The 13348-nt window shown below is 39.6% G+C and overlaps 2 protein-coding genes across 2 annotated transcripts in view; one reads left to right on the top strand and one right to left on the bottom strand.

The window, feature by feature from the left end:
* Positions 1-4205, top strand: part of rhobtb3 (Rho related BTB domain containing 3) — a 28312-nt gene extending 24107 nt beyond the window's left edge. The window contains exons 11-13 of the mRNA XM_086291759.1: positions 1324-1490; positions 1645-1741; positions 3922-4205. Coding sequence (XP_086147885.1) covers positions 1324-1490; positions 1645-1741; positions 3922-4040 — 383 coding nt within the window. The 3' untranslated portion in view covers positions 4041-4205. The remainder of the gene's footprint in view (positions 1-1323; positions 1491-1644; positions 1742-3921) is intronic.
* Positions 3687-9741, bottom strand: glrx (glutaredoxin (thioltransferase)). The gene is made up of 3 exons (XM_086291763.1): positions 9402-9741; positions 7979-8111; positions 3687-4063 (listed from the first exon to the last, which is right to left on the bottom strand). The coding sequence occupies exons 1-2, from the start codon at positions 9606-9608 to the stop codon at positions 7998-8000; spliced, it is 321 nt and encodes a 106-aa protein (XP_086147889.1). The 5' UTR covers positions 9609-9741; the 3' UTR covers positions 3687-4063; positions 7979-7997.
* Between the last annotated feature and the right edge of the window lie 3607 nt (positions 9742-13348).

The raw sequence follows: 13348 nt of genomic DNA, 5'->3' as shown, positions 1-13348 counted from the left end.
ACCTGAATGATTTTTGGAACAGGAAGGATAAGAAAACATTTCAGCTTCAGGGAGAATATGTCCAGCTATTGCATACATCTAGAACAAAGTCGGATTTACATTGGTTTAATATACGTATAATGCTTTCACAGTATTTAATGTATACAATAACTAGTAGTGGTGGGAATCACCAGACACCCCACAATACTATATTTTGACAATATATCAGTGTGATACCTAACATTTTATGATTTATTGATTAGTGCAGTAAAACATATTGCGACTTCTCAGCCGTTTCCAGCTACAAAATCTGTCCTCAAAGTTAAAAGTTATCTCACTTCAGTTTTTTTCTGCAAAATGAGATTGCCAAGCAAACAAACACTGCCACTAAAACCTGCCATAAATGTTGCTATGAGACTGAGTCAGTCTGCAATCAATCTGGTATCAGCCTGTGATTGATACATGCAATCTGTTTCTAATAATACAGCAGTTAACTGTAAAAATGTCACATATTTCTTGCTGTCTATACAGACAGATATTCACATTAAACTATTAAATTTGCACTCGTCAGACTTCCTGTTCTATAAGAAGATAACCAGAATACAACCAGCTCGCAGCCTGCTAAGACAAGAGTTGGGTTGTGCTCAATGATGACAACTTATTCAGACTGATGGCAACATGTTGGTAATCGGTCTCTGTTTATAAATTACACAGAAAATATTTGCAAGCTTTCCACAGTCTCTCTGAGAGTGACTCCAGTCACTCCAAGTCAGACTGTGACTGTTTGCAGAAAGGTTGTTTCCTGTCAAGAAATCACCTTGTGATCAAAAGTAGTTGTGAGTGTGCAACAACCTCAGGCTCTCGACAACAATTTAGTAACTGCAAGTTACAGCTGGTATGTGAATTCAATACAATCAATTTTGTCGATGCTAGGACGTCGCTGTCCTAATTTTAAGTGACTGAGCCATTACCTTGCTCTTAATTAGGAGGTAGCTTTGTCAAGCTAAGTGTGTCCCTTGTTGGATGGTTTTTCAGTTAAACCAGTCTGATCTAAGTTTTCTCAGGATGGTGGTGCATAAGATGAGCCCTTTTGTTCATACTATTCAGAGTATTTTAATTTATATAATAATATATCAATATTTGGTGCCCATGTATTGATATTTCTCACCCTGAGGCAAATGGGATAAGCTCCAGCCCCCTGCAACCCTGAATTGGATAAGCGGAAGAAAATGGATATCAATATTTTATTGCCATGCAAAATATTGCAATGCTATGCTGTATTGATTTTTTTTCTTTGCCCTAGTAAGCAGCATATCAGACAGTACTGTGTGTTTGTGTGTCCAGCCAGTGTGCTTCAGGCCATGGCTGTGCTGGTTTGTGCCGAGATGTACCAAGTGAAACGACTGCAGCATCTGTGTGAGGTCTGCGTATGTGCTTACCTTCAGAGCATGCCCAGTAGAGAGCTGGCATCAACAGGCATCAGTGTAGTTCGACTACTCCGCAGGGCAAAGGTGAGTGAATATCAAAGTATCCAGTGCAATATTTTCTTGTTGAAACATAGTCTGTTAATCAGCAGCTGCCTTAGGCTCCATCTCTAGCAGATGCTCATACAATTTCATTTAGGAGAAGACCTGCATTTCATATAGTGTCTCTATTGATTTCCAGTGCCACAATGCAGAGCAGCTCTATATCTGGCTCCTCCACTTCATCGCCAACAACTACCTAATCTTCAGTCATAAACCTGACTTCCTGGAGCTCTCAGGTCAGTGTGCAATTTTAAAGGGATAACTGTTCTAAACACTATTACAGGTATCACCTGCGAATAAGGGAGCAGCCTTTACAGTGTTGAAACTACCCTGTGATTAAGTGCTTTGAAATAAAGTGAAGGTGTCCCCCCCCCCCAAACACCAGTCCATCCAGCCAAAATCACAGACTGTATAGAAAAAATGGAAATTACCTCAATCAAGATTTCCAATTTTATTCCCCAAATTGAGCATTTCTTGCTGTACCAGTCTTGTTTTGAAACCAGATGTAAGGGATCTGAGAGAAACTAAGAATTAGTCACTCATACAACAGTGACACAAAATAGCCATGTGCTAAAGCATACCTTGCTTTACTGTCCATTTGACCCTAATTTACAAAATTAATATTTTGTATTCAATAACAAACTAGTGATTGAGATCATCAGCTCATCAGGAAAGTGTTTACTGAGGTCATAAAACAAGTAAACAGGAGGTTTGTTTTACCAGACTTCTAAACAATCTGAATTTTTTTTCAGCAGAGAAGTCATCCCCCTGCTGGACAGAAAGAAAGCAGATTTAATGCACTTCAGCACCAGCTTCACTTCCCAGAGACAGGGCGGGACAGTCCCACCCAGAGACAGTCCCGCCCTGTCTCTGGGATTTCTCCTTTTTCCTTGTCGATATAATTATACAGACTACAGGCCAGCTTGACCAGCCACTGCACAATAACCCATTCACTTATTTGCATTGACCAATAAAATCTCTTAACACACCTGGCCCATCCCTTATCTTCTCTGTGTGACGTAAGGGATGGGCCAGGGACAGAGTTTAATGTGGAAGAAGTGGTAAAGATGGACAAACAAAAGTGAAAAGGTGGAGCTTAAAAGAGAAAAAAGAAACTACAAATAGATGCAGCAAAACATGTCAAATTAACCAACATGTTAGCATCTGCACTGTCGACATTAGTGCCAGAAACAACTAGTATGAAGCCCCCTGTTCTTTTATTTAAAAAAAATATATAATAACAAGCCCTTACAGTCATAGGAAACTGTTGCTCGCTTTAGTGGGGAAGAAATGCAGGAGGGACAACAACTGTAAATCTGTGGCTCAACAACAAAGTATAATTAACATGGTAAGAACATAGATGAGGGGAAATAATTATAAATAGAGAGATTCAAGCGAAATTAATGGCTACTTTGACCACGTGCTACTTCTAATACCTAAAGTGTAGCTTTTAATCGTCACATGCTGCCCTGCAGTGCAATTAATGTGTCCTAACTCAACAACAATCTACTGATTAAAAAGAGAAACTGCTTTACTATAAATAATCACACTGAAATATATACATATACACATCATTTGCATACATGTAATGTATATAGACCTATCCTTTTTAAACAATGGTTTTCCTTTATACATATAAACAAAAAGAGAAGAAAAGGATTACAGATGATCTGTACATTTGGGATAATTAGCCTGTACACTTAACGTTGTGAAATATAACAGAAAAGAAAAAAAGTGAAAGACAGAAAAAGAAATAACACAAGTATTTCCTCAGATAACATAGTCCCTGCAAAATAATCCCATTTGTTGTTATTTTTTGAGTCAGGGCTCCGTCTAAAACTACATGAGGTATAATCAAAGTGCTCATCAGTTATGTGTAAATTGAAATTGAACCACACTGAACATCCACTTGTTTTTAGATAATAAAATTAAAATCATTAACTTACTTTTTTTTTTTTATTGGAGAATCAAGCATGGTCCTGGAAACCTGTGGAAACCTCCCATACAGCATCATAAAGCACCGTGTTTGTAAATTAGATTGTGACCTGTCAGACCTTTAAATAGTGACTCCTCATACTAGGTTCAGTACTATAACTTTACCCTTATATTATATTTAATACTTAATGTTTGTGCATATTACTGACCACATCAAAGTAGATAAAGACAACATCAACAGCAAAATTGTGTAGCAATCCCACTTTTTTATTGTCATCATAGGTCATACAAATATCAGCCTCCTTAAAGGCCATTGGACGGATATTACAGTAACAGTATAACAAAAGCCCAACAAGTTCATATTCCATATGTGTCTGAGTATTGGTCAAGTATGATAAATCTTCCTCTAACATTTTAAGAACAAAAACATCCAGTAGAGTACAAATTAGTCTAACATGTGATTGCGTTTATATGTGTCCAGATGAGGAGCGCGAGCAGGTGGAGAGGCTACGATGGCCGTCCAGAGGCTACCTGCAAGAGCTCAGCGAGTACCAGCAGCGACGCCGCAAACTCCGCAAGTCCCGCTGCCTTGTCATGTGACCAAACCTGGACGCCAAAACCATCTGTGGGGAAGAGCAAAGGAAGACAATGACAAAAGAAAAGAAAGGATTCCAGTGCACATCGACGTGTGGGAAAACTGACAGAAGACATGTTTTTTTCTTTTTATCCTGCTGCATGAAGGGCTGATCGAGAGACAACGATGCAGAGGAAGAAAAGGAAAGACTTGTTAAACTGCTGCGACGCGCCTCTCCTCCCTCAGTGGACTGACTGGCGCATCCTAATATGACTATTCCTTCGAGGGCAATAATAAAAAAACTGATCCATAAAACCCAATAAGACTTTAATATGACTGGCCACTGGCCGAATCTCTGTGAAAGATCGCATTTCTAATGGCGTGCAAAGCTGTGGATTTCAATATTGACCAGTGACACAAAATGGCTTCAGTATAATTACTGATATATCAAATGACCACACATCTGTCAGGAAAACAACCAGGATCATGTGCAAACTATTTCAAACTACATTAACGGGTAATGTGACTTCAGGTTGATTAAACAGGAAGATCTCCTCAACACTCAATAGCTTCTGTGTGTCTTCTGTAGGATTGACGCAGGACCTCTCTGTCATAGATGAAACCCTTGATCACTCATGATGCATCCCATCTGATCTAAAGATTGTGAACTTGTGAAAACAGTTTCTCAAAGTGCCCGTATATAGCTCATTTACAGGCTCGCAGTTTTATTTTGAGGCTCCTCAAGAATAGGTTTACATACTTTATTGTTCCACAACATGAAAGCATGCAGCACATTTCTGAAACGCTCCCCTTTTTCTGTTCATGGCTCCTGTCTCTTTAATGCCCCTGGGGGGAAGTTTCTGATTGGCCCAATGAAAAGCCCTCTAAGATTTTGTTAAGATCTAACAAAAAGTCATGGGAAATATTACTTTGTTTTATTTTTTGCAGCAACGTTCATTTTATTCTGTTCAACTCGTTACTTTTCAGTTTGTGTGAATAATGTTAAACAGTGAGCTAGCTATCACCAGTAAGTCATGTGACAGAAGTACGGGTCTCCCGTTCAGTCACATGACCAAGAGATGGCCTATCCGAGTTACCTTTTCACTCATTCACTCAGTCCTTGTGTGTCATTAAACTCTGGTTCATTCACTGTCGGTGTCCAAGTCAGCTTCCAGCAGATTTGCTCAATAACTCCACTTTTCACTGGCCACAGCAATTTAGTAAACACACCTGGGAAGGGAGGGAAGCTAACCTTTGCGTACAACATCTCTATAACAAAAGCTCAGTGTTTATTTAATTTATTTTCCATTCAATCCAGAGCCTTTAAAAGTCTCTGGGGTTATTGTTACTGTTTTCATGTCACCTTTTGCGCTAAATTACATCCTAAAATTTCCTGACAATACAGATGAAAGATTCCTCCCAGTGCCCTAATCTTAAACAATCCAGATCTGCACCAAACATCATTCTTTCTTTGGCTCTGCTTCACCTCTCCCCAGGTTTAAGAAACTGGGTGAGGTTGTATTTTGAGTGAGTCAGTTAAACAGCACTGAAATAATAAATTATTGACTCTAGGGTAAACAAATGATCCCGATGCAAGTCATCCACAATTCCTGCTGTTAGCAGCGTCATATGTATTTTCATGTGTAAGAAAATGAGCAGGACAGGTTTAATTACAACACTTTAGTCGATCCTTTCACATCGATGACACAGCCTCATAAACTGTCTTGCAGCCAGACTGATTTTTATAACCACACAGTAGAGTACATAGGTGTCAAATGAAGCAGTTACACTATCATGGAGAAAAGGCTTCAAATGTAAGCCTCAAATCAAACAGCATCTAGCCTGTAATTAATATCTGTAAACCAAATCAGCAACAGTAATAACATTTTTCTTTCAAAACTCCTTTTTAAAATCTACTGAGGCGGACTTTTACACGCTTTCCTTTGCGGGTTAATGAGAAAACATGCTTTTCTGTTTGCAATAATAAATAACGACCTGTCGCTGTCACAAAAAACGAGGAAAAAAAAAAAAAAAAAGAGCACCGTATTATGAACATAAGTTAGTACAGTAAAAATCTCAAAGCCTCTGGGTGAATACGAAATATTTCTTTTATCTTTTTTTTTAATTTAAAATGTTTTTTAATCATAAAGAGATTATGATTTATTGGTGCTCAATTATTTTTGTAAACTATACCGTATGTGGACATGATTTTTGTTTTTTTTAACATTTGGAGTCGAGACGAACAGGGTGGCACTACTTTCCAGTCTAATGTTTCACGGCTGTTTACTCGATTTAAAAAAAAGGGGAAATGGAACATAACGGCTCAATTTGTTAAATAAACCTTCACCTACGCGAGGGTGAAAGCGATCAGTAGTGACAGCTAGCAGATGGGGTTTTTTTTTAATCTGTGGATCACAATCAATCAGGAAGCGGCGTGTAATGCTTTCATATTCTATTTCTGCAGTATTAACAGAAATTCTGTGTATATAGTACAAGCAAGCTCCCACTGTCAACCAGCTGCTGCACAAATTCCACTAAATTCTGTGTGTAAATATCCTCGAATACATCTTGATCTGCTAATAAACAGGAATGCAGCGATTTATTGATTGATAGTCGCCTTGTAGATATACATCGGCCTATTGCCAAAATAGATGACATTCACCAATAACATTGGCGAATGTCTTCGTTCGCAAGAGTTTGCCGTTATCATCTCTGGGATCCACTTTCATAAATATGTATGACTGAATTTGTGCTCACTGCGAGATAGTATGATGAAAGGCTGAAAGACGCTGAAACAGTTCACTTATTTATTTATTTTTGTCCTATCACAATAATAAATCAAACTAACTAGGATCAGAAATCAGCCAAATTGTTATTTTAAACATTGGCAAAAACCCAGAACGTTACAATCCTGGTGGTGCATCCCTACTAATACGAATCAGCAAACAGCAGGTGAAACTGTGGACTGTGAAACAAAGTGTATCCCAGTGCTGCATCCACACCTAGTGTGGAGACACATGGCTCCTCTGAGCCTGTGCTGTACAGACTGTAGAATACATGGCGTCTGACTTTAAATAAAGACATGTTTTAACATACCGCTGACTCCATCGCTGTCTTCACTGGCAAGTTACTGCTTATATGTTTGTTTGTTTTTTGTCTTTCCCTGGAATTATGCATTCTACACTAATAATTTCTTAATAATCATACTGTAATGATCATAGCGTATGTTTCCTCCTGAATAAGTGGAACGATCTTAATGAAATGTTGCATAAATATTAGAGTGATGTGATTGCAAACAGCTGTATGGTGTATACAAATATTTTATACAAATCCCACAATCGTATATATTTGTACATTTTGAGAGTTCAACTGAGTGCTAAACGAAGACGTGCGCAGGTTTGCTAGTACCTATTAATACCAATTTCCAAACCTAGTGACGAGCTAAACCCTGATGGGCCACAGGTATATACAAAATAAATAAATAAATAAATAAATAAATAAAATCACCCAGCTGTACTGTCTGCCTTTATATTTGTGAAAGAATAGATTACTCTAAAGAGCTCTCTGAATTCAAGTGTGGTAACAGGAGGCCACTGCTGTAACAAGTCAGTTTGTGAAATTTCTTGAATCCTAAATATTCCCGCAGAGCGCCAAACACCAAATGTTATTAATATCAGCACAGAAACTGTGTGCTGGGAGCTTCCTGGCATCAGTTTCCAGCAGATCCAGTAACAGCTTTTATAAAATACGTAAAACAAACTATATAACTTATAAAATTATTTTTTTAATAATACGAAATGTGATTTGTAAACATCACCACTTTTTTTGTTGTTAAATAATATTTTCCTTGAGTATTCCTAACTTACACTTTCTAAGCGGTTGTTATTATTTCGAGCATTAGTAACAGGGTGTGTGCTGTAGTTTAAGGTGAAGGGAAGCTACATTCTCAGAGTCCATGCCATACCTGGAGATCTTCAGGTGAATCACTGCAGGGCCCCAATGGATTTCAACTTGCCCTCCAGTTTGCCACTCCTCTGGAGGGCCGCCACATCACTGCCACCACCGATGCACTCCTCACCGATGAACACACGTGGGACCTGAACCAATACAAGAAAAAAAGGAAGAAATTCCTTTTCAGCTTCATGCACAGGGTCAGTGATCTGTGAAACATGTGCATGAATATCGGAATATCTGTGGTACTGTTGGTCTGCCACGGCTTCTGCATCAAAGGCAGCATGCATGAGCAGCAAAATCTGATAACGCATTTTATCTCGTCACAATCAAAATCAGCACAGGGAGCTTCTCTCATGTTACAAACGCTTGATTTTCTCAGTTTAAGTGAGAGATGGGGGTGAAGTCGGGTGACTATGAAGCTTGTGACAGTCAGAACTTCCCCAAAGGGACCCAACCCCAGACTTCTTTCTCCTGTTTGTCTCATTACATACTCCCTCGTGTTACTGCCACCAATCATATGCTAGAACACTTCTCGAGTAGTTACTTCTACCACAGTACATTTGCTTTTTGCATAAACAAACACAGAGATAATAAAAAGCAGAACAGATCCAAATAATAAAGGTATATCAAATCAAATCAAATCAAAATAATACTTTAAGGACAAAAAACTGTAGTAGCTGGCGTGTGTTGGATTTGAAGAATGTCATAATCAGGAGGTGAAGTTCCTTCTTGAAATTGTGATTCATGTAATAATGGTGATTTCCAGATTATCAAATGGGCATTCTTACTTAGGGTCTGATCTACTGGGATTTTCCTGAACAACCATCTGTAGGGTTTATAAAAAATGGTTTGAAAAAGAGAAAATGTTCAGTGACTAGTAGGAAGGTAACAGTAACTTGTTAGAAGTATGCATCTCTTAACGCACAACATGTTGAACCTTGAAAGCAGGCAGGCTGCAGCAGCAGAAGAGCACACTTGGTCACTCCTGACAGGAAAATGAGGCTACAAGCCTGACAGCCCAAAACAGATGTTTGGAAAAACGTTGCCTGGTCTGAAGAGTCTCTAAATGACCACAATGTACCATCATCTGTTGGCTGCTTCCAGCAGAAAAAATGTGCCATGTCATGTCAGCTACTGTGTAATGTCATCATTTCAAAATGAACCAAAATCGCTGAGGAACATTTCCTGCACTCACTGGACATTTTATCTACCTTAATCCTATATGGAAAATCTGTATCTGCTTTATTTTCCATTTAATACCGGATGCTTTAAGGCCACGATGCTTACATTTCATTTCCCACAAATACGTAGAAGTGTTCTTTAAATTTTGTGTCAGTGCCCTGAAGATACAACGATATTAACACTGAATTTATGTGTGTGTGTATTAAAGTAAAGCTCTCGCCCTGCTTGAGACGGAGAGGCTGTAAGCTTACCGTACGGGCTCCAGTAAGTTCCAGGAAGTAGTCCTGCATACTGTCCATTTCGCTGTGGTTGCTTATATCAACGCACTCATAATGTCCCGGCTTGAACTTGTATTTCTCCAAAACCTCTTGAGCCATGGTACAGTAAGGACAGGTGGGTTTCAGAAACACCACCACTTTGTCGCCTTTAATTTTCGCCTGGACAAACTGCTGCGCCATTTTAAGTTTCTTGGTAAAGTGACGAGGAGGTGAGGAGTTCCCTACTTCTTTCCTTTTTTTTTTTCTTTCCAGATTAATTTTTTCGATGCAGAAGAAGAAACGTGATCTCTTTGTTTTCAACAGTCATTGGTTAAGTCAATCATTCCAAGTCACGCCCTCCTTCTTAAAGAGACAGCGCACAGATTGGGCACGAACCGGACAGCCACAAGAGTAAAACCACTGAGTAGGGAAGTGGTTGTTGGTCATCTGACACAAATCTAAACACTACTGCAGACCAGTAGACAACGTAAGATGCACGTTGCTTGTGTGTCTGAAAAAGTAGAGCCAGTTCAGAAGTATCTTAAACCTGCATTATGTTTAACGGGCAGCAGGGGGCGACTCCGCTGGAGTTTGTAGGCTCAAGTGGTAGTTTCAGACTGTACTGAATGCAGGTGTGCCCATTTATCCTGTAAGCATCCAGTGTCCTCCCTGAGGTTTCATAATCGGACGCCACAAACCAATAGATGACATCGCTGCTGCTATTGACATAGGAACAGCGATTTTCATCTCTGGCTCTCTTCCACAGTGCGTCTTCCTCCTCTCACTGCCAACCAGCTGCAACAGGAGACTGTCCCTCCCTGATCCTGGTTGTGCCTGAGGTTTCTTCTTGTTAAAAGGGAGTTTTTCCTTTCCGCTGTTGCCAAGTGCTTACTCACAGGGAGCATTTGATTGTTACTGTAGGGTCTTTACCATACAGTATAAAACACCTTGAGACGAATGTTGTTGTGATTCGACACTATATAAATAAAACTGAATTGAATGTTTTATACTATCTATGTGCAGACTGCATTAGAGCATGGGCACCCACAGACAGCTGCAGCAATTCACAGAAGCACCAAGTTCAAGTTGTAGGAATTTTTTTAGGGCTCTTCCCCCAAATCTCACTTACCAAATGAGTGTTTCAAATACAGCTGACAGCATAAAAACTTATAGTCAGTGATGTAAACTAACTTGTTATGTACATCATTTCTACAGTTAGATTAAAAATTCATGTTATTTCAAATACTTAAAATAAAATTTAAAAAAATCATGTTGCAATAACCAGTTTGTTATCACCAGCGTTGGTGATTACAGAGGGGTTACATCCAAGTCTATTCTTTTCTGGCTTCTCTGTGGATTATGTCTTCTCAGCCTGTGGCAATGCCTCGTCAGCAAGGCCACTGGGATAAATTTGAGACATCATAAAGGGTAGGAACATGTGAATGCTGAATTGTCATAGTGAGAGCAGTATAATAAGAAATAAGAACCAAAGTGATATTTTGGAATTCAGAACGGCATCTGTCACTGATTTAATTGAGTCTCACCGGTTTTCTTCCCCAAGCCACAGGGACAAGCTACATGGAGGCCGGAGGCATATTATATGCAGCTGTTTCCTTGTCTGGTGCAGGGAAAGCTTCCAGGCATATGAGAGACTCCGGGGACCACATGAATCTTTGTTAAACAAGGGATGTTATATCCGAACAGGTAGCCTGATTTTCTTTTTTTTTTGCATTTAGATGAGGGTGGAACATATATAAGTGTTTGCATTTTTGTTTCCAAGAACTGAAACTGAAGGTGTGAAGAATACAAGTTCTCACGCCACACATCTTAAAACATACTCAAACATCAGATCAAGCTGCCTCTCACAGTGAGTCACAGGATGCATGCTACAGATTAAAAAGAATAAATGATGCCCCTTACTCCGTGTTTGTGGGTCAGACTCAACCATCATTTTGATCTCAACTACTCTGTTATAAAGTTTCATGATTATATCTTGCACATTTTTATTGGGTTTATTGTGTGTGTGCCCATAAGTACCCATAACTGTTTTACAGTTGTGGGTATTTTTGCATACACCAGTCCATCTAAGCTCTGTTATTACCAGCTGCATCACCGAGGCTGGTATTGTTTACACCCTGTGAGCTTGTCTGTCTCTTTGTGTGTATGATCGTGGCAAAATGTGCTGCTAGACACACTTACTTTAACCACAAAAGCAGTTTTGAGGACTTCAGCAGGTGTTTGTGTGTCTGTCTTCTGTGCATGAAGCTGTTGCAACACTGTATAAAATGTTAATGAGGTGAAGCTAAAAAATGAAAGAATTGGAAGATGAGCGCTTGCTATATATCACTTTTCTGCTATACTGGAGTACTCAAAGTGCTTTACACAACATACCCAGGCAATTTCTTTCTACACCTTTGTAACATTTAAACTGGTAAGCAACTTGGTAAGCAAGTATCTTGCTCAAAGAGACATACAGTCTGGAGCAGCAAGGGATCAAACCATCAACCTTCCAGTTAGTGGATGACCTGCTCTACCTCCTGAGGGTCATCACCCCCAGGTGTTGGCATTTATCTGCCCTGTCATCAAGTGAACAGAAATGCACCATCTGAATGTTAGTCACACAAAATAGATTAGACGAAACTTTATTAATCCCTCGGGTGGGTTCCTCTGGGAAATTCAGTATTTATATATTTTTTTAGATTAGAATATCACAAAAAAAATATGATCCCTTTCTGGGCCCACTCAGTAACCAGGACACTAGTATCAGATAACTCATGTTCTACCTTGTGTTCATTGCTTGCAGACATTAGTAGTAGGCATCTGCTCACAGGGCTGGACTGGGACAAAAAATCGGCCCGGGCATTTTGACTAGAGACCGGCCCACCAAAAATGTGACGTCATTCAGGGGTAAAACCGCAAAGGATTCTGGGAACTTGTGGCAAGAGGTACTAGCGCATGCAGGCTTTCCATTGAGCTCAGTTACACAGCGATAAAAAGAAACACAAAAAATGGCAAGAAGCTGTTGTATTATTAACTGCAATAGCCGGTGTTGTGCCAAAAAGTCTGCCAAAAACTGATTGCTGGTATTTAAATTGCTATGAGTAACTTGTTGGGCTATAATATGTGAAACATATGTCAAATGCATCCCTCATGGATGACATGAAGTCATCTCTCCATCTCTCTCTGCTGCTCTCCTGTCTCCTGTCACAGACTTCTCCACTTTAGATGATAAATCAGCCTGGTGCAACATGTAAGGATTGGCACAATTTGTTAAGATTTTGAGGAGTTTGAGAAACTAACCTAAAGCATAAAATAAAATTTACTATCAGTAACTTCATAGCACCCGCCCAGCAGTATATAAACTCCATCATGCTAGCTAGTACGCAGTACCAGTTATTCTAAGCGCCTGTAAAAAGTCAGCACAACGAAAACAAACTACAACTAAACTTGGTTTATATCTGACACAGACAGCAGGTCATAACTTCTTGCCTGAAGTTCAGTTCCTCTGCCACTATGACCGGCGGCCGCCTCGGTCTCTCCTCCTCTTGCCTCCCCTTTCCCTTATCCACCTGCTGGCCTCCACCACTTGCTGATGTTGCTAAATCTGTGGAAGCTATGCCATAGCTACCGCCAAACAATTCAGTTATTTTTACACATTTGGCAGCGTCTGCCTGAAGGGCTCGTTTCTTTTTGGTCCTAATTTTTTCTGCACCTTCTTTCCTTTTTTTGTTCTCCATTTTCTTTAGTTCGTCTATAAGATTGCTAAACAAGGGGGAGGGTGCATCCGACCTCCTCGGCTGTAATTGGTCCAGCCCAGAGTCGATCATGACCAACTGGCCAATCCAACACCTTTCATTATTTATACCCTTCCAAAAAAAAAAAAAAAAAAAATCGATCGGCCCATAAAAACAAAAAATCGCCCGGTGGGCCGCTGGCCAGTC

Source organism: Aulonocara sp. 'chitande type north' Nkhata Bay, linkage group LG5, assembly GCF_057382095.1.
Source record: "Aulonocara sp. 'chitande type north' Nkhata Bay isolate Kocher_YH1m ecotype deep benthic linkage group LG5, A_spYH_male_GT1.1, whole genome shotgun sequence".
Classification (NCBI taxonomy): Eukaryota; Metazoa; Chordata; class Actinopteri; order Cichliformes; family Cichlidae; genus Aulonocara; species Aulonocara sp. 'chitande type north' Nkhata Bay.
The sequence above is the reverse complement of the archived record's forward strand: the minus strand, read 5'-3'. Positions and strand labels throughout refer to the sequence as shown.

Coding starts and splice junctions, on each gene's coding strand:
- glrx (XM_086291763.1), bottom strand. CDS start 9,608: ATGGCGCAGCAGTTTGTCCAGGCGAAAATTAAAGGCGACAAAGTGGTG. Junction 8,112..9,401: donor AACTTACTGGAGCCCGTACG/GTAAGCTTACAG, acceptor GTATTGGTTCAG/GTCCCACGTGTGTTCATCGG.